The 20,789-nt window shown below is 49.0% G+C and overlaps 1 protein-coding gene across 1 annotated transcript in view; it reads left to right on the forward strand.

The window, feature by feature from the left end:
* acap3b (ArfGAP with coiled-coil, ankyrin repeat and PH domains 3b) overlaps positions 1–20,789 on the forward strand; it is a 155,432-nt gene that overhangs the window by 119,436 nt on the left and 15,207 nt on the right. Inside the window, 7 exon segments of the mRNA XM_055659219.1 lie at positions 9,936–10,048; positions 11,506–11,557; positions 13,256–13,360; positions 14,346–14,427; positions 15,004–15,253; positions 17,674–17,743; positions 19,011–19,105. Of these exon segments, the coding sequence (XP_055515194.1) occupies positions 9,936–10,048; positions 11,506–11,557; positions 13,256–13,360; positions 14,346–14,427; positions 15,004–15,253; positions 17,674–17,743; positions 19,011–19,105 (767 nt within the window).

The raw sequence follows: 20,789 nt of genomic DNA on the forward strand, positions 1-20,789 counted from the left end.
GCAACGGACTGTTCCAGCTGCTACGGTCGGGCAAACGCCTCCGTTGCCATGCTGTGAGAACGGAGAGGATGAGAAGGAGTTTCTTCCCAGAGGCCATTCGGACTGTAAACTCCTATCTCACCAGGGACTAACTTTACTGAAACCATTCTACTGTTTTTTTCAAACTGCTGTTTTTTTCCTTTTTCTATCTGCCCACAAATGATGTAATGTGTGAATATGTGATTCTGTTCCATTCTGTTTGTACTTTGGTTGTTTGTTTGTCTTTTGCCCAAAGTCCGCGAGCATTGCCACTTTTCATTTCACTGCACATCTCGTATGTGTATATGATGAATAAACTTGACTCGACTTGACTAACCACGTGGGTTTTCACCGGGAGCTCCGGTTTCCTCCCACACTCCAAAGACATGCAGGTTTGTAGGTTGTGTAGAAAGGAAGTGCAGGTGTTGGTATACCTGAAGTTAGATACAAAGTGCTGGAGTAACCCAGTAGGTCAGGCAGCATCTCTGGAGAGGCCTTCTGACCCGCTGAGTTACCCCAGCATCTTATGTCCAGGTTTGTAGGTTGATTGGCTTTGGTATAAATTGTAAAATGTCCCCTCTGTGTGTAGGAAAGTGCCAACGTACGGGATGATTGCTGGTCGGATGAGGGGCTTGTTTCCACGCTGTATCTCTACAGTCTAAAGGACAGCCATGCACATTCACTGCCATGGGCATTGCTGCCTTTGAAAGACCTCGGGAAATCTAATCTGATGTTGGCAGCTCAGGAATCACTCAATCACATAGCAGCAGGGCCACTGTGCCAGGGGGGGTGTGGGGGGGGGGGTTAGTTCAAAGGGAGGGTAAAATCTCAAAAGCTCATCTCCCACCCTGGCCTGGTTTTAACAAGTGCAGGGGTCCTGTGCTTGAGGCCAGGGTGGGTGGACATTGTCCACTCGGTCGCTGTGTGTGTGTGTGTTGATTAGTGAGTGGCCAACCACACTCGAGCTTCTAATCAGCAGTGAGTATGAATAACCATGTCAGAGATTCAACCAGCCCTGAACATAAAGGTGACATAATCCTTCTGGCTGTGCCTGTGTAAGTATTGACAAAAAGAGGCCACTTATATAAGATAACGCAACATGCAGGAGTGGGAAGGACTATCAACCCGCAGTCGGTTCTGTTGCCATGGGCTGGAACGATATTCTCTTCATGCAGGATCCCGAAATAGCAGCTCCATGGTTTAACATAATAAAACGATTACGCTGCACCATTTTCTATTTGTAGAAGCTGTGATTTAATCTTGTATTTATTCCATGGTATGCTTCCACCATTAATACTGGGTATCAGTCCGATTAAATGCTTAACGCTTGGGGATCGGGGTGAAGGTGCGTTAAGATTACAGTGGTGTGTAAGAAGTAGCTACAGATGCTGGTTCAAACCGATGATAGACACAGAAAGCTGCAGTAACTCAGCGGGACAGGCAGCGTCTCTGGAGAGAAGGAATGGGTGACGTTTCGGGTCGAGACCCTATTTCAGATTTTAGTCGTGTTTGATTCCCGCACTGTTCTGCCCATGACTTGCAAAGACACAGGGACTTCCCAAAACAGATGCTAGGATGGTCTGGGGCTGTATTTGTCACATGTCCCGAGGTGCAGTGAAATTAATGTGTGCATTCAGTTCAGTGCAAGTATCACTGTAGATACTAGGTACACAAAAATGCTGGAGAAACTCAGCGGGTGCAGCAGCATCTATAGAGTGAAGGAAATAGGTGGCGATTTGGGCCGAAAAACCTTTCTTCAGACTGATTGGGGGTGGGGGGGAGAAGGAAGGAAAAAGGGAGGATACTTATTAGATCAGCATCTCAGATACAGTACAGACTGGCCAAGCGTAGCCGCGATCCACCGCTGTCGGCCGCGTGCGGTCCACGTGCTCGTCCACTTGTAGCGGTGCCCGGTGCAGCCGAGCTCCAGGCTGCTGCTGCAGGGCCTCCAGTGTCGAGGCCACTCCCCCCGTCGAGGCCGTGCACTCCCTCCACACAGCCCGTCTGCTCACTGGCCCTGCAAGTGGGATCCCGAGGGACCTCAATGCCGGCGGGTGCCGGTCACCCTAACCCTGTACCGGCGAAACGTTGTCGAACCACAGCCTGTCTCTATACACGTCCCAGCAGTCTTTGGACACACTAGAGGCAGGAAACATGTTCCCAATGTTGGGGGAGTCCAGAACCAGGGGCCACAGTTTAAGAATAAGGGGTAAGCCATTTAGAACGGAGATGAGGAAACACTTTTTCTCACAGAAAGTAGTGAGTCTGTGGAATTCTCTGCCTCAGAGGGCGGTGGAGGCCGGTTCTCTGGATGCTTTCAAGAGAGAGCTAGATAGGGCTCTTAAAAATAGTTGAGTCAGGGGATATGGGGAGAAGGCAGGAACGGGGTACTGATTGGGGATGATCAGCCATGATCACATTGAATGGCGGTGCTGGCTCGAAGGGCCGAATGGCCTCTACTCCTGTCCCTATTGTCAATTTGTCTATTGTCAGCTTGTTCCATGTACCCGTACCCTCTGTGGGAAAATGTAGGTCCCTATTAAATCTTTCCCTTTTCACCTTAAACCGCTTTCTAGATTTTCCTTCCCCTGATAAAGACTGCCATCTCCATGATTAAATTCACCTCTGTACCATCACCCACTCAGCCTCTTGCGCTCCAGGGAATAAAGCCCTAGTCTGCCCAACTTCTCCCAGTAGCTCGAGTCGAGGCAACAGGGCGATGTTAACCTGGCTAAACCATCTGTTACAAGAGAGGTCTCAGACGTTGCACTGTGCATCCTCCAGAGCTTTTGTGGAATTTGATGGGTTGAAATTTCTAAACTCATAGCTTGACCTTTTGTCCCAGTTAATGGGGGAGGTCAGTGTGGGTTGTTGGGGGCAGGCAGGGCAAAGGACATCAGCTGCTGGATGGGGTATTCACCGATGTAATATTTATAGACCACGCACAGGCTGTACATCTTCATCTCTATACCCTCCTGTCTTTTTAACGAGTGCTTTTCATTCTTCCCTTCTCCCACATCTGTTGCCTCTTGCAGGTCTCGCCTCGCTGTCTTGTGCAGTGTCTCTGCTCTGCCTCACTGCATTGTGTTCCCCATTCCACTCGCACTTTCCCAGCCAGCACGTGTTTCCATATAATAATGTTCGCAGAGACACAAGGAACTGCAGGTGCTGGCTTACAAAACAAACCACACAAAGTGCAGGAGTAGAGAAGCGGGCCCTTTTGGCCCATCGTCCACGCCAACCAGCGATCACCCCCCCCCCCCCCATAAACAAACACTATCCTGCACTCTACTGATTTTTGGGGCGTAGGGCGGCACGGTGGCGCAGCGGTAGAGTTGCTGCCTTACAGTGCCTGAGACCCAGGTCCGATCCTAACTACGGGTGCTGTCTGTACGGAGTTTGTATGTCCTCACAGTGACCGCGTGGGTTTTCTCCGGGTGCTCCGGTTCCCTCCCACACTCCAAAGGCGTGCGGGTTTGTAGGTTAATTGGCTTCAGTTAAAAAAAATGTAAATTGTCCCTGGAGTGTAGGATAGTGTTAGTGTAGGGGTGATCGCTGGTTGGTGTGGAATCAGTGGCTGAACGCTGTATCTCTGAAGTATAACAGACAATAGGTGCAGAGGTTGGCCCTTCGAGCCAGCACCGCCATTCATTGTGATCATGGCTGATCATCCACAATCAGAACCCCGTTCCTGCCTTCCCCTGTTTTATTGTCATGTCCCAAAATGGAACAATGAAAACTTGCAGCAAACTTGCATAATCGATATGTAAACATAGTACAGGTACTCTGCAAACACCATAATAAACAATAACAAAAGTTCAGTATAAAAAAAACAAACTAGAATAGTGCAAAGACAAATACAATGTCCCCAAATCTTTGCAGTTCAGAAGCTTATTTGTCATGTTTAATAGCCTGATGGTTGTGGGGAAGAAGCTGCTCCTGAACCTGGCTGTTAGTTTACAGGCTCGTGTACCTTCTTCCCGATGGCAGGGGTGAAATGAGAGCATGGCCAGGGGGGTGTGAATCTCTGATGATGCTGGCTGTCTTTTTGAGGCAGCGACTCCTGCAGATCCCTCTGATGGTGGGGAGGTCAGTGCATGCCGTGGTGGATGTCTCGATGGTATTATCTGATCTGATTGACTAGCAAGCAAACCAAAGCTTTTCGCCGTAACAGGTGACAATAATAGACCTAAGCCGAAACCCTCCCTGGAAACTAAGAGCTCGATGGGCCGAGTGGCCTGATTCAGCTCCTATGAACTCATGAAGGGCCTGTGAGTGTGCAGTGCTGTTCAATGGCTCATTGTTGTCACCTGTGTACAGCACAGTGCAATTATACTGTGTAACCCACAAAAAAAGTTACATGTTCTTGGATAGACACAAAATGCTGGAGTACGTAACTCAGCGGGACAGGCAGCATCTCTGAAAAGAAGGAATGGGTGACGTTTTGGGCCGTGACCCTTCTTCAGACCCATGTTTTTGGTCTGTGCCGTTCCTCGTACAGAGTTCTATCAGAATTCCCCCGCAATATTCCCCAAGCGGTAACTACGGATGCTGTCTGTGCGGAGTTTGCATGTTCTCCCCGTGACCGCGTGGGTTTTCTCCGGGTGCTCCGGTCTCCAGATCACGGCCTTTGAGAAGACGAATAATCACATTGAATTATTCCGCCTGCTGATTGGCTGCGGAGAGGGGAGGCGGGGCCTGGTTGCTGGAGTGACAGCTGTTTGCTAATGATCGCTGGAGTATGCTAATGAGTATGCTAATACTGTATGCTAATACTGTATGCTAATACTGCCATCATGGAGCTGAATGCAGAAGGAGGGCGGGCTGGAGCGGCAACTGGCCCACTCACTTTTACCCCCCTCCCTTTTATTCTCCCCCTCCCCTTTACCCCTCTCCCCTCCTTATTACACCCTTTCTTTCTCTCCCCTCCTCCCTCCCTCCCGCTCTCCACCCCTCTCTCCTCCCCCCTCTCCCCCTCCCTCCCCCCCTCTCCCCTCCCTCTCTATCCTCTCCTCTCCCCCATCTCTCCTCCCCCTCTCTCCTCCTCCTCCCCCTCCTCTCCCCCCCCCTCTCCTCCCCCTCTCCCCCCCTCTCTCCCCCTCCCTCCTCCTCTCTCTCTTCCTCCTCCTCTCTCACTTCTCCCTCCTCCTCCTCTCTCCCCCTCCTCTCACCCCTCCCTCCTCTCTCCCCCTCTCTCCCCCCCCTCCTCCCCCCCTCTCCTCCCCCTCTCTCTCCTCTCCTCCCTCTCTCCCCCCCTATCTCCTCCCTCTCTTCCCAACTCTCCTCCCCCCCCCCCTCACCCCCCTCTCTCCTCCCCCTCTCACCCCCCTCTCTCCACCCCTCTCTCCACCCTATCTCCTCCCTCTCTTCCCAACTCTCCTCCCCTCTCACCCCCCTCTCTCCTCCCCCTCTCTCCCTCCCCCTCTCTGGGCATTGACACACAGCGGGTCGGCTCTAGTATCTTTGCTCACAGCCGCTGCGTTTCTCCCCCGTGCATTGCGCTGCCTTCGCCTCCTCTGCCCCGCACCGCACGCATCGACACTACAGCTCTCTCCTCTCCTCTCCTCCTCCCCTCTCCTGTCCTCTCCTCGCTGCCTCTGTCCAGGGCGGAGAAGACTATATTTTTTAAAGTAATTTTGGAAGGAAACTTTTCCTGCCTCCTCGGCGTTCCGAGTTATTTTTTCCCAATCCCTGTGAGCGGCGTTGTGAAGCCGGTTTGACAATGAAGATTTTCGGGCGGCTGGACTCCACGCTGGTGAGTGGATCTCCGCTTGTGTGTGTGTGTGTGTGTGTGTGGGATGTGATCTCCGCGTCGTAACTGCGGCCAGACCGGGGGGGGGGAGTGAGTGGTGTTCCTTGCTCACCAGTTTGTGCTGATACTGGGCTGCAAGAGCAAGAAAGAACCACCCCGTCTTAATATCACAATGTGCAGGGAGGAACTGCAGATGCCGGTTCATAGACACAAAATGCTGGAGTAACTCTGTCAGAAGAAATGTCTCCACCCGATCCCTTCTCCCCAGAGATGCTGCCTGTCCCGGCATTCTGCGTCTATCTGTAATATCACAATGTTTGACCACACGAGGGTTTTGTGTGTGATTTCACCCCCTCCAAAGACAAGGTGGACTGTCAGAAGCCTCCCCCTCTCCCCCGGGTATAAATGTCAAAGACTAGAGGGCATAAAAAGCTTTAAGGTGAGAGGGGCATGTTCAAAGGAGATGTGCTTGGCGGGGGTTTTTTTTGGTGGTGCCTGGAACGGGATGGTGGTGGAGGCAGATATAATAAAGGCATTTAGAGACCAGGAGACTGATTTGGCTGAAGGGCTTGTACCAGTGCTGTACTGTTTCTTCTATGTATGGTCTCCTGCTGCCTTTGATAATAAGAGACCATTTGCTTTTGCTCTCTCTCTCTCTCTCTCTCTCTCTCTCTCTCTCTCTCTGTCTCTCTCTCTCTGTCTCCCTCTCTCTCTCTCTCTCTCTCCCTCTCCAATACAGGAGCATCTGTAGAGAACGTTAACTGCTAGTCTGCAATATTAGATTCACAGTTTGTGTAAAATGTGCTGATTTTGTTTTGCCCTAATCATTATCTGGCTGATAGCCCATCCCAATGAGCCAACATTTCTCAGTTCTGGAGGAAGGAAGTAATAATCTGTGGTCGACAAAAAATGCTGGAGAAACTCAGCGGGTGAGGCAGCATCTATGGAGCGAAGGAAATAGGTGACGTTTCGGGTCGAGACTCGACCACGAAACGTTACCTATTTCCTTCGCTCCATAGATGCTGCCTTTCCCGCTGAGTTTCTCCAGCATTTTTGTCTGCCTTCGATTTTTTTTTCCAGTATCTGCAGTTCTTTCTTAAGTAAAAATCTATAATTCCCAAAGCATCAGATTGCTGAGTCTGACATGGTCCTGATTCGGGTTCAGAGATATTATGCTGGAGCATTTATTTCTGCAGTAATGCTAAATGTTCGTTATATAACCTCCCCCAGAGGGAGAACATTATGGTTTGGTGATTCTTTATTCTAATTGCTTTTGTTTTTAACCTGATGAACTTACTCACTGTACTGGGTGTCGATGACAGCACTCTCCCCCCCCCCCCCCCCCCCCCCCTCCCACCTACATTGAACTGACATCTCAGTAAATGGCCAAAGCTGTTCCACCTCCTCTCTCCTCTCCTCTCCATCTTGACGTAACAAATGGGGATGCTGCTTCATTACAAGGATTGTTTCTAGCTTTGCTTGCAATGTGAATTTAGAAACATAGACAATAGGTGCAGGAGTAGAGGCCATTCGGCCCTTCGAGCCTGCACCGCCATTCAATATGATCATGGCTGATCATCCAACTCAGTATCCTGCACCTGCCTTCTCTTCATAACCCCTGATCCCTTTAGCCACAAGGGCCACATCTAACTCCCTCTTAACTATACCCAATGAACTGGCCTCAACCACCCTCTGTGGCAGAGAATTCCACAGATTCACCACTCTCTGTGTGAATTTTTTTTCTCATCTCGGTTCTAAAAGACTCCCCCCCCCCCCCCCCCCCTTATCCTCAAACTGTGACCCCTTGTTCTGGACTTCCCCAACATCGGGAACAATCTTCCTGCATCTAGCCTGTCCAACCCCTTATTTAACGGAGTCTCGAGGAACTGCAGATGCTGGGATCTTGAGGGGAAAAGCACAAAGTGCAGGAGGAACTCAGTGGGCCAGATCAGCATCTGCGGAGGGAATGGACAGGTGACGTTGGGGTTGAAGAATGGTCCCAAACCCGAAACCTTCCACACAGGCTGACCTGACGCTCTGAGTTCCTCCAGCACTTTAGCCGAGTTTAGTTTTATTGTCTCATGTACCGAGGTACAGTGAAAAGCTTTTGCTGTGTGCCATCCAGTCAGCGGAAAGACAATACATGATTACAATTGAGCCATTCACAGTGTACAGATACACGATAAAGGGAATAACATGAATTTTTGCCTGTGAATTTATCAGCAAAGACATAAGCAGGTTGTCAATGCCATTTTAAAATGTATGAACATAAGGCTGAAATTAATGATGTTGAAACTAGGAACTGCAGATGCTGGTTTATCAAAAAAGGTCTCAAAGTGCTGGAGTAACTCAGCGGTTCAGGCAGTATCTCTGGAGAACTCTGGTTTCTGTAAATTATAGATTGTCCCTGTTGTGTCGGGTGGTGTTAGTGTACGGGGGTGACCGCTGGTCAGCACGGACTCGGTGGGTCGAAGGGCCTGTTTCCACACTGTATCTCTCAAGTCTATACATGGATAGGTGATGTTTCGGGTCGGGACCCTTCAGCAGACTGGATAGTTGATGGCGTCGTGTGGTTTCTGAACCCCAATATTTCCAGCTCATACCATGACCATATGTGACGGGCCAACATTACCTTGGCCTGTAACCAAAGTCGGAGCAGAGGCTAGTATCCATTGTAACACAAGTAGAATGGGCACTGCCCAGCTCACTTTATAAGAAATGATCTGGATTAGGAGTCTGGCCTTTTCTTAAATCACTAAAAAACAAAGGCATATTTTCTCCTCCCTGACTGACAGTGTATGCAGGTCTTTTGGCCATGATTAATTAGATTAACCCTCGTTAGTGCTGCATGGATGGGCTGTGGATAAAACTAATTGCACCGGTCTAGTCATGTCATGTTTCAATAAATTAAACGATGCCACGTGAAATTTCAGCACCATGGATAGAGGACCCCCCCCCCTCCCCCCCTCCCCCACATTCTCATTGTTCATCTTAACACTCTTCGCTTCAATTACATTTCAAATGAAAGATATTTAATAAAAAATTTAAGACTTATTAACTGCTGACAATTTCAAGTGGCGTTACAGATTTGATTTGGGGGGGAAAAATGATAATGGTGGTATGGCTGATGAAACTGTGTGTGTAGCAGGTTTCTAGAATATGAATTGGTGAATGTTGGTTTTTCTATCCTGATGGAATTTGAAGAAACTTTTAACAGCCTCTGTTTCCACCACTCGCCCTTTGTAAATGGTGGATGTAATCTCCATTGAAGGTCTACAGCTAATTTTAAAATGTCGTTGGCTCCTTAAAGACTGCTGCTACTGGTCCCAACCCTGCCATCAACCATCATTCCTAGTGTTTAAGAGGGAACTGCAGATGCTGGAGAATCGAAGGTTACACAAAAAAGCTGGAGAAACTCAGCGGGTGCAGCAGCATCTATGGAGCGAAGGAAATAGGCAACATTTCGGGCCGAAACCCTTCTTCCGAAACGTTGCCTATTTCCTTCTCTCCATAGATGCTGCTGCACCCGCTGAGTTTCTCCAGCTTTTTTGTGTAACCATCATTCCTATGTGAGTTTAACAACAGGCATCAAAATATCTGCTTTCAGCGATATCTTGCTGATCTAGCCAACCCCCAGCCTTATACCTCTCGATCAGCTCCGCCTGGTGGAGATTAGTTGCGGTGCCTTTACGCAACCATCTTGGTTGGGGCAGTACATGTTGGCGATCAGAGTGGAAGCCTGGATCGCCTCAATGCAGAGGGAGAACAAGGAGGGTAGAGACAAGGACTTTAAGACCAAGACCAGGACTTCCATCACAGTGAGGAGGTGCCTGGTCGACTCACTGGTTGATGTTAAACTGTGTTAAGTGTGTGTTTTGTTATTTTATTCTATGTTATGACGCAAGGTTCACAATTTTGTTCAGACTGAATAAAGGATACTTTACTTACTTCACTTCATCCTTGCGGGTCGTACAGTACGCGTGCGTGAGTGGGTTCCATCGTGACTCTACGCTGCCTTGCTGCTATTGAGATACACTCTTTGCTTGTATCTCTGGTTGTCAAATCATGTATCAACAATGAACGGCAGCGAGATCCACTCCTGACGTTCCGAATGTTACACGGCAGAGTGGCCTCACATTTGAACATCTCTCCTCCCCATTCCCAGGACTTCTCCTATGATGATTCCAAGGTTGAATTCAACATTGATGCCCCCAACGGCGTGGTGATGGAAGGTTACTTGTTCAAGAGAGCCAGCAATGCATTCAAGAGCTGGAACAGGTATGTGGTGGCGCTTCCAGACGGTGAACCGGTCGATGCGTACGTTGAGGTTGGGTTGAGTCTATGGCCACATGTACCGAGGTACAGTGAAAAGCTTTCGTTGCGTGCCAACCAGTCATGATTACAATCGAGCCGTCCGCAATGTGTAGATACTGTACATGATATACCTGGAGACACACAATGCTGGAGCAACTCAGCGGGTGAGGCAGCATCTATGGAAAGAAGGAATTGACGACGTTTCTGGTCGAGACCCTTCTCTCCAATAGAATTCCTTCTCTCCATAGATGCTGCCTCACCCGCTGAGTTACTCCAGCATTTTGTGCCCACTGTACATGATAAACGGAATAAAGTTTAGTGTAAGATCGTGTCTGGTCAAGCCCGATCAAAGATAGTCGGCTTTAGATTTCACATCACCTCTTCTCTGCACACCTGACACCCTCCTAAACTAAAGCAACAATCTCCCTTCCTCAGCCCAATGGGGGAGAAGACTTCCATAGGTCCACCGCCCTCTGTGAGATGTCCCCACGCACCTCGATTGGACCAGATACCAGGATCCTGACCTCTGGATATGGTCCTCAAATCTCCCTTCCCCCAACACCAGCTTCCACATTGTGGTCTTCCTGCAGTTTACCTCGGTGCGGGAGGGTTAGTCACCGAGCTCGGGACTTTCCGTTTGACCAGAGATCCGTAGTTGTTGGTCTGCATTTGTTTTGTTTCTACTTTATGTGCCACATGTACAGTGACATTCATCTTTGTTCAGACAGATCAGTATAAGTATCACTATAAATAAACAACATAGATAAGCATCTCAGATCCAGTGCAAGTGTGTAGCACTAGTACACTGAGCCAGTGTACAGTCGCCAGTCTGGTGCCACTTTCAAGTCCCAGTTGTTGTGAGTGGAGGGATCTTGACCTGACCACGAGGGCCCGTCGGCGTGGCGACGTGGCAGGGTCGGCCTGGCCAAGCGTAGCCATGGTGTCCTCCGCCACTGTAGGCCGCGTGCTGTCCAAGCTAACGCAAGGGGGGTGGGCAGCCTCCATTGATGGATACCTTGCGATCCCTTTGTTATGCTCTCCCCCAAAGATAACATCCTATTGATCGCCCCTGTCAACATAAACCTCTCACTTCTGTGTAAAATTGATAGCTTCTTTCTCCTGAACTTGACACAGAGATTATATTTGATAAAAAGATGTCCATTACGTAACAGCAGCAGAAATCCCATAGTTACCACTCTGACCTATCTCTGTCTAAAAAGCTAATTTAAGTGGAGCTACCAATCTGGAAATTAATTTGAGGACTTAAATGTGTAACGTACGTTTAAAAAAAAAAAAAAATTTCCTTGGGCTTGTTTTGATTTAGAATGTGTTTTTAAAAAAAAAAACATGTCCTTGGGCTTGTTTTGATTTGGAATGTGTCTGATGACTTTTGATCGTGACATTTAAAAATTTATTTTTAGGAGATGGTTTTCTATACAAAACAGTCAGCTGGTGTATCAGAAGAAGATGAAGGTATGTGGTCTCCATGGTAACAGTTTATCACATGGAACATTCTATTATCTTTGGTTCAATGTCGTGAAATTCGGGCAGTTACATTTTATTTTTTGCAGTCCAGCAGTTCTTGTGGGTTTCGTTTTGTTTAGAGATACAGCACAGAATCTGGCCCTTCGCCACACCGGGTCCACGCCGACCAGCGACCCCCGCGCATTAACATTATTCTACCCACAATAGGGATAATTTACAATTTTACAGCAGCCAATTTACCTACAAATCTGTACGATTTTTTTGGAGTGTGGGGTTGACACCAGAGCACCCGAGGGAAATCCCAGGCAGGTCACAGGGAGAACGTGCAAACTCTGTAACGGCAGCACCCATAAGTCAGGATCGAACCCGGGTCTTTGGTGCTGCAGCTGTACCACCTTTGAGCTGAAAGATTTTGCCAGGTCTGTATTGGGTAATGTTACACTTAGGGCAGCGCCTCCACCAGGACAGCCAAAGATGTGCGGGCTTGTAGGTCTGTTGTCCTGTGTAAACTGAGTGGGGGTTTGGGATAACATCCACCTAGTGTAAACGGGCGATCGATGGCCAGCATGGACTCTGTGGCCCCTTTCCAAGCTGTCTCTCTAAACTGAATGAAAGCTTCTCAGAACAGGCCCGCTCTACAGCGACCCCCCCCTGTTTCTGCACCAGTTCTGGGGGGGGGGGGGGGGGGGGGGGGGTTTCACCAGCAGAGGGTCAGCTTTAACCACAGTCCAGGATTCCCCACCAGCGGCCACAAGCACTGAGGAAGTGGGCGTGCGGGTTTGTGGGTTAATTAGCCCTCTGTAAATCACCCCTAGAGTGGAGGGAGTGGATGAGAAAGTGGGATATCAGAGAACCCGTGTGAACGGGTGATCGATGGTCAGCATGGACTCAGTGGGCCGAAGGGCCTGTTTCCATGCTGTATCTTTCAACCAATATACCCTCCTCCCTCTGCATGAAAAATGTTCCCTGGACCATGGGTAGACAATGAGGAACAGTAGGACACTCTGGATACATTCAAGAGAGAGCTAGATAGGGCTCTTAACGAAAGCAGAGTTAGGGGATATAGGGAGAAGGCAGGAACGGGGTACTGATTGGGGATGATCAGCCATGATCACATTGAATGGGGGTGCAGGCTCGAAGGGCCGAATAGCCTACTCCTGCACCTATTGTCTATTGTCTATTGACAGTTTGGGCGGCACAGTAGCATAGTGGTAGAGCTATTGCCTTACAGTGCCAGAGACACGGGTTCGATCCTGACTATGGACGCTGTCTGTACATTCCCCCCGTGACCTGCATGGGTTTTTCCTCCAAGATCTCCAGTTTCCTCCCACACTCCAAAAACGTGCAGGTTTGTAGGTTAATTGGCTTGGTGTAAATTGGAAAGAAAAAAAAATTGTCCCTGGTGAGTGTAGGGTAATGTTATTGTGCGGGGATCGCTGGTTGGTGCGAACTTGGTGGGCCGCAGGGGCAGTTTCCGCACTGTATCTCTAAACCAACATCTACTGTTACCCAGCCTGAGACCAGTTAATGCAGACTGCGGATGGGAGCAGAGAACATCTTTGACCCTTGAATCAGCCGGGGTCAGCCTGAGGCTGTGTTGTTGCCAGCGCCATCTTTGTTCACTTGGTTAATGACAGGGTGAGATTGTTTCCTTCTTTGAGATATCCTGTTGCGTCTGACCTGCAGGACGCGCTAACGGTCGTGGTGGACGATTTGCGGCTTTGTTCCGTCAAGCCCTGCGAGGACATCGAGAGGCGATTCTGCTTCGAGGTCGTTTCTCCCAATAAGTGAGTAAGCAGATGAAATGGCAAAGGGCGCATGAGCTCCTAACGAGCCAACGGCCATCCACACTTCAGTAGAAGTTGCGATCGCTGTCGTTTATAGCATTGTAAGGCACAAAGGTAAAGCACACACACAACAAACTCCTATACTTCCAGCGGTGGTACTGGAGGACAGAGATAGACAATAGACAATAGGTGCAGGAGTAGGCCAGTTGGCCCTTCGATCCAGCACTGCCATTCAATGTGATCATGGGTGATCATCCCCAATCAGTACCCCGTTCCTACCTTCTCCCCATATCCCCTGACTCCGCTAGTTTTAAGAGCCCTATCTAGCTCTCTCTTGAAAGCATCCAGAGAACCGGCCTCCACCGCCCTCTGAGGCAGAGAATTCCACAGACCCACTACTCTCTGTGGAGAAAAACATGTTTCCTGCCTCTAGTCTCCAAGTTCTTAAATGGCTTACTCCCCTCTTCCAGAGTTAAAAGCCCAGCTGCCCCACTGGTTCTGGACATCCGTCACCAGTCCCATTGTAAACCAGCACCTGCGTCGCTAATGTCGGGAACATGTTTCCTGCCTCTTTAGCGTGTCCCTGCCCATTAACAATCTTATAGCTGTTTGCAGGCATGAGATTCCCTGGGCTCATCCAGAGTGTTGCCACACAGGGAAAGTCCGGAGCATCAATGTAAGTCTGCTCCATTCTTCCCCCCCCCTTACAGAGGTATCTTGATGTGTGTATACAGTCATGAGAGGATCCGTCACACAGAGTCCCCAGTTGTAATCACCAGAGAGCATACATCGCTGCGTCTGTGGCCTAAATATCTTTTTCAGCGATGGATGTATGAATGAATGCCAGAATGACATGGACTATCCCAACGTTTAAGAAACAGTTATCATGACTGCCGGCGTTAGGCAGGGCATGGGCGAAGGGCCAGTTCCACACTGTACGACGGTCATTTGTCCAGCACCCAGTCCCTGCAGGAGCTGCATTACAAAAGAGTTTTGACTGCATCCAGCAGGCAGACTCGGAGAAGTTGCGACTGGGCTGGATCCAGGCAGTGCAGGCCAGTACATGTGACAATAAATGATCATCTTCATTGCAATGGTTCGGTACATAACCATAACCACCCTGGTTGGAACAGAATGTATACAACAGCAGAGGAAATTTTGCCGCCATTTTAGACCCAGCAACATACATCCCATTGCTGCCATGTAAGTGATAGACTGAGGAGGCTCCGACCAGCACCGCCTGTGATCACTTCCCACCTCTTCTCTGCCTTCTCCCCATATCCCCTGACTCCGCTATCTTTAAGAGCCCTATCTACCTCTCTCTTGAAAGCATCCAGAGAACCTGCCTCCACCGCCGTCTGAGGCAGAGAATTCCACAGACTCACCACTCTCTGTGAGAAAAAGTGTTTCCTCGTCTCCGTTCTATAATGGCTTACTCCTTATTCTTAAACTGTGTGTGGCCCCTGGTTCTGGACTCCCCCAATATCGGGAACATGTTTTCCGCCTCTAGCGTGTCCAAGCCCTTAACAATCTTATCCGATGTCCCTCTCCTTGCCCGGCCCTCTTCAGTTCTCATGCCCCAGAGGAGAGCCTGGCACAGCCGACCTCGCGGGTGGGGGGGGGGGAGATAAAAGGTGTGGGCGTGACCCTGGCGCGTGTCCACTCTAACTCTGCCCGTTTCCCCACAGAGACTGGACCGCACGGCGTCGCCATCCACCAGCAGCATCGACTCTGCCAGCGAGGCGCGGGACCGCAACGTGAAGGGCGAGAGCATCCTGCAGCGGGTGCAGGGCATCCCGGGTAACGAGCAGTGCTGTGACTGCAGCCAGGCCGACCCGCGCTGGGCCAGCATTAACCTTGGCATCACCCTCTGCATCGAGTGCTCCGGGATCCACCGGTACGTCCCCGCGCCCGCGATCCGCACGTCACCACGCTTCCGTTGGCGCAGCGGGTAGAGCTGCTGCCTCACGGCGCCAGAGTCCCAGGTTCGATCCTGAGCTTGGGTGCTGTCTGTGTGGAGTTTGCACCTTCTCCCCGTGACTGCATCGGTTTCCTCCCACAGCCCAAGGACGTTCAGTTTTGTGGGTTGTGTTGAAAGGAACTGCAGATGCTGGCATACACCAAAGTTCGACACAAAGTGCTGGAGTAACCCAGTGGGTCAGGCGGCATCACCAGATGCTTTGTCCAACACTTGATGTCCAGGTTTGTAGGTTAATTGGCTTTGGTGAAATTGTAAATTGCCCCTACTGTGTTGTAGGACAGTGCTAGTGTTTGGGGTGATCGCTGGTCGGCATGGACTAGGTGGGCCGAAGGGCCTGTTTCCATGCTGCATTTCGAAAGTCTAACGTTTAAAGATTAGTTCATTAGCAGCAAGGAAGGGTTGGAGGGCATGCAAACTCCACACAGACAGCACCCGAGGTCAGGATTGAACCCGGGTCTCTGGCGCTGTGGGGCAGGAAGGGTATGGAAGCTGAGGAGAAGATGCAGGAGGTTTGCCAGACGCTGCCGGGATTATAGGGCATTAGCTATAAGTAACAGGATAACCAGAACTGCACGCAATGATCCAAATGCAGCCTAATATATCCGCCACGTCTTGCTGACTCTAACACTCAATGATGAAGCAGGCATCCTAACCTACTTGCTTATTACTCCGGGGAACAGTGGTCAAGAAGGAAGTGTTCTCAGGAAGGCTGAGGCGGGAAGGAGGAATAAAATTACATGAGTTAATGGTTTTTTTTGTAGTTTGGGTCTGGCGAGAGTAGTTGTTGGGATTTGAGTTTGATATTTTAAGAGATCCTGCACTTTCAGCTTCAGTTTAGTTTAGAGATTCAGCGTGGAAAAAGGCCCTTTGGCCCACCCAGTCTTTGCCGACCAGTGTGATCCCTGTTACAATGGCACACACTACCCACTAGGGACAATTTACAATTTACCCATTAAGTACGTGGGCATCGGGTTGGCTGTGGGGAGGTCGGGTTTGAACTGGCGACTCGAGCGGATCTCCAGAGGTTGAGATGGGCGGCATTGAAGTTAAATACCAAGGGTGTAGTTAGTCCCCTTCTCGCCTCGATGAGCACGGGTTTACAGCGCTCCGGGTCAGCGCTGAGAATATTGAGTGGCCTAAATCAGTCTCTGGGCACCAGCCTGAAATATGAACTCACCTTCTCTGTCTACAGAAGCTGGAGAGTATTTTTAGCGCCTTCTACATCTAATTGAGGGCTTTAAATGTCATTGAGTCATTGGATGTGGAAATAGATCCTTCGGCTCAACATCCATGCTGACCAAGATGCCCCATCAAAACAAGTCCTACTTGGCCCTCATCCCTCTAAACCTTTCCTATCCATTTCCCTGTCCGAATGTCTTTTAAATGCTGTTAGTACCTGCCTGCACTACCAACTCGTTCCATGTCCCCACACCCTCTGTGTGTAAAGTTGCCCCCCAGGCTCCTATTAAATCTTTCCCCTCTCATCTTAAACCTATGTCCTCTGGTTCCTGATTCGCCTACTCGGGGTGAAAGACTCTGTGTATTCACCCTATCTGCTCGAAGTGACGATGGAGTCAAATACCACAGTTGAGAACCAAAGAACATAGAACATTACAGCACAGGAACAGGCCCTTCGACCCACAATGTCCGTGCCCAACATGATGCCAAGACCAACACTAATCTACCTGCACGTGATCCATATCCCTCCATCTCTTGCATATTCATCTGCATACCTGAAAGCCTCTTAAACTCTGCTATGGTATCTGCCTCCAGCACTACGCCTGGCTGTGCGTTCCAGGCACCCACCATCTTCTGTGTCATTTTCTTTAAAAAAACTTGCTCTGCACATCTCCTTTAAACTTTGTCCCTCTCACCTGAAAGCTACGCCCTCTAATGTGTGGCATCTCATAGATAGATGGACATTCAGCCCTTCGAGCCAGCACCGCCATTCAATGTGATCATGGCTGATCATCCACAATCAGTACCCCGTTCCTGCCTTCTCCCCATATCCCTTGATTCCGCTAGTGCTAAGAGCTCTATCTAACTCTCTTTTGAATCTCCGCACTGGGGAAAAGGTTCTGACTGTCTACCTTATCTATGTCTCTCATAATTGTAAATACTGTGCTACCCTCCGTTCTCCTCTCAACCCCCCCCACTTCTGTACACAGAAGAGTCTCTGATCTTCCCACCACAATCCTGTGACCAAGCTAAGCCATGTGAACAAAGAATAAGTTGATGAGATTGAGTAGCACAATTAACCGGCATCCCTCAGAAAGGGAGGTGCGGACCATGTCTTGTTTGGGTTGTGATATTTCTATTTTTATATTTTCCTAAAGGAGTCTTGGCGTTCAGTGTTCCAAGGTGCGATCTCTTACGCTGGACTCCTGGGAGCCTGAGCTGCTGAAGGTAGAGTGAACTTTTATACATCATTCTTTAGATACCAGGAACTGCGGAGGCTGGTTTTCAAAAAAGAACCAAAGTGCTGGAGTAACTCAGCGGGTCAGGCAGCATCTCTGGAGAACATGGATAGGTGACGTTTCAGATTCAGATTCAGATTCAGATTCAATTTTAATTGTCATTGTCAGTGTACAGTACAGAGACAACGAAATGCATTTAGCATCTCCCTTGAAGAGCAACATGGCAAACGATTTGAATAAATAATAATAAGTGTCCGGGGTGGGGGGTGGTGATTGGCAGTCACCGAGGTGCGTTGTTGAGTAGAGTGACAGCCGCCGGAAAGAAGCTGTTCCTCGACCTGCTGGTTCGGCAACGGAGTGCTGGAGTAACTCAGCAGGACAGGCAGCATCTCTGGAGAACATGGATAGGTGACGTTTCGGGTTGAGACTCTTCAGTAGGTGCAGCGTTAAAGTTGCTGCCTCACAGCGTCGGAGACCCGGGTTCGATCCTATCCACGGGTGTTGTCTGTACGGAGTTTGTACGTAGTACGTATAACCGCTGTGACCTGAGTGGGGTTTCTCTGGGAGCTCCAGTCTCCTCCACATTAAAAGATGTACAAGTGTGTAAAATTCTAAATTGTCGCTAGTGTGTGTAGGATAGTGTTAGTGTCTGGGGATCACTGGTCGGCATTAACTTGAGATGAACGGCCTGTTTCTGCGCTGTATTTCTAAACTAATCTAAATTAAACTTCTGACCAATCTGTAGAAGGGTCCTGACCCAAAACGTCACCTACCCATGTTCTCCAGAGATGCTGCCTGACCCGCTGAGTTACTCCAGCACTCTGTGAAACGTCACCTACCCATGTTCTCCAGAGATGCTGCCTGACCTACTGTACGAGTTAATTCAAGAGCTCTCCCGAGTTTTTAAAAAATCAAACTCGTGGAAGCACGTGGAATGTACGTAGCGGGTACGTCGGAGCTCGGGGACGTCCCTTAGCGGCTCGTAACGCTAACGGCAGGGACTCGGGAAACGCGGTAAACCCGGGAAGACTCGTGAAGTTTTATCAACATGTTGAAAAATGCCCACGGGAGCCCCGAGTTCCTAAGAGCGGCCATTACCACAAATCTCCGAGTTCGAATCGGGGGGGAAACTCGGGAGAACTCTTTGAATGAACTCGTACAGTGGGACAGGGCTTTTATTCCAGCGCTTTTGTGTGTTATTTTCCGTTGCTTTTAAACGTGGAATGAATTTCTACAGCAAGGTTATTTTTTTCCAGTTGATGTGCGAGCTGGGGAACAACACGATGAATCATATTTACGAGGGCAGGTGTGAGGAGCACGGACTGAAGAAGCCACAGCCCAACAGCACGAGGTCAGTCAGTCAGTCAGTGGCCGGCTGCCCCTCACTCACTCACGCCGCATAATGCCCATTCTTGGAGCCCTCTGGTGCTTCTAGAATTGTCCCAGTCCATCTCCACTCTTGTCGAGAGCAAGAGCACAAGGTTATCACAAACAGACTAACCTTGTTCTTGTAACAAAAGTTTTGCCAGAAGCAATAAGGGCAATAAAGTACTGTGAGCAAATTTGGGCCCCATGTCCCTTGGAGCAAAGATGTGCTGGCTCTGGAGAGGGCCCAGAGGAGGTTTACGAGAATGATTCCAGGAATGAGTGGGTCAGCACAGTGCTTCTCAAACTGGTGAATGGTTCACCCAAGGGTGAATGAAATTATTTTGGGGTGAATTAGTTAATTTGTGGTTTTTACTCATGTGACAAAATAAATTATATAAAAATTATACAGAAAGGAGAATAACGAATATTACCACAAACATTTAAAAAAATAAGTCGAGGGTGAATTAAATTTTGTGATAAAGACTCAAGGATGAATGACATTGAAATAGTTTAAGAAGTACTAGGTCAGCATATGATGAGCTCTTGACAGCACTGGGCCTCTACTCGCTGGAGTTTAGAAGGTTGAGGGGGAACTACATTGAAATTTACAGAATAATGAAAGGCATAGATAGCGTGGATGTGGAGAGGATGTTTTCACTGGTGGGAGAGTCTAGGACCAGAGGTCACAGTCCCCCTCCCTTTTCATCTGTGCTTGAATTGCCTCATACTATGTTTTGAATTGAATTCTGTCTTTAATTTGTGTACTAGTCATGTCTCTACTATTTATTTCATTCCGCATACATGTTTTTCCTCTACTTGCTAAATTTTTGTAAGGTGTCCTTGAGACTCTTGAAAGGCGCCCATAAATAAAATGTATTTATTATTATTATTATTATAGTCTCAGAACAAGTCTCCTTTTAGAAAGGAGGTGAGAGTGTAGTTAATGTGTGGAACTCATTGCCACAGAGGGCTGTGGAGGCCAAGTCAGTGGATATTTTTAAGGCAGAGATAGACAAATTCTTGATTAGAGCGGGTGTCAAGGGTTATGGGGAGAAGGCAGGAAAATGGGATTCGGAGGCAGCGATCAGCCATGATTGAATGGCAGAGTAGACTCGATGGGCCGAATGGCCTAATTCGACTCCTGTAACCTGTGTGTGAATGCGGGCCCCACAGCGAATGTCATTACCAGGATTGAGTTTTTAATTTGCACTCAAAAGCTTCTCGTTTTCTAATTTTCCTGACAGCATGGGAGGCTATTCAGCCCATCGAGACAATGGCCGGTCCCATCCCTTGCCTATATGTCTCTGTCATTTATTCTCTCCCGTACACACGTGAATCCTCCCCACTCCACCCGGTCGGTGTCTTCCTGCTTCCCGCCTACTACATCAGGGGTCATTTACAATGTCCAATTAACCCACCAAACTGGGTGTCTTTGCGATGTGGGTGGAAAATGGAGCACCAGGGGAAAATGTACACGCTCAAAGCAAGAACGTGCACACTCCACACAGACAGCATCCACGGTCGGGATCGAACCCAGGCTGTGGAGCTGTGAGGCTGCGCCGCCAACTGTTGCCAACTGAGTCAAGAGTGTTTTATTGTCATGTGTCCCAGATAGAACAATGATATTTTTTTTAATTAAAAAATATATATATTTTATTTATTAAATG

Source organism: Leucoraja erinacea, chromosome 30, assembly GCF_028641065.1.
Source record: "Leucoraja erinacea ecotype New England chromosome 30, Leri_hhj_1, whole genome shotgun sequence".
NCBI classification, from domain to species: Eukaryota; Metazoa; Chordata; class Chondrichthyes; order Rajiformes; family Rajidae; genus Leucoraja; species Leucoraja erinaceus.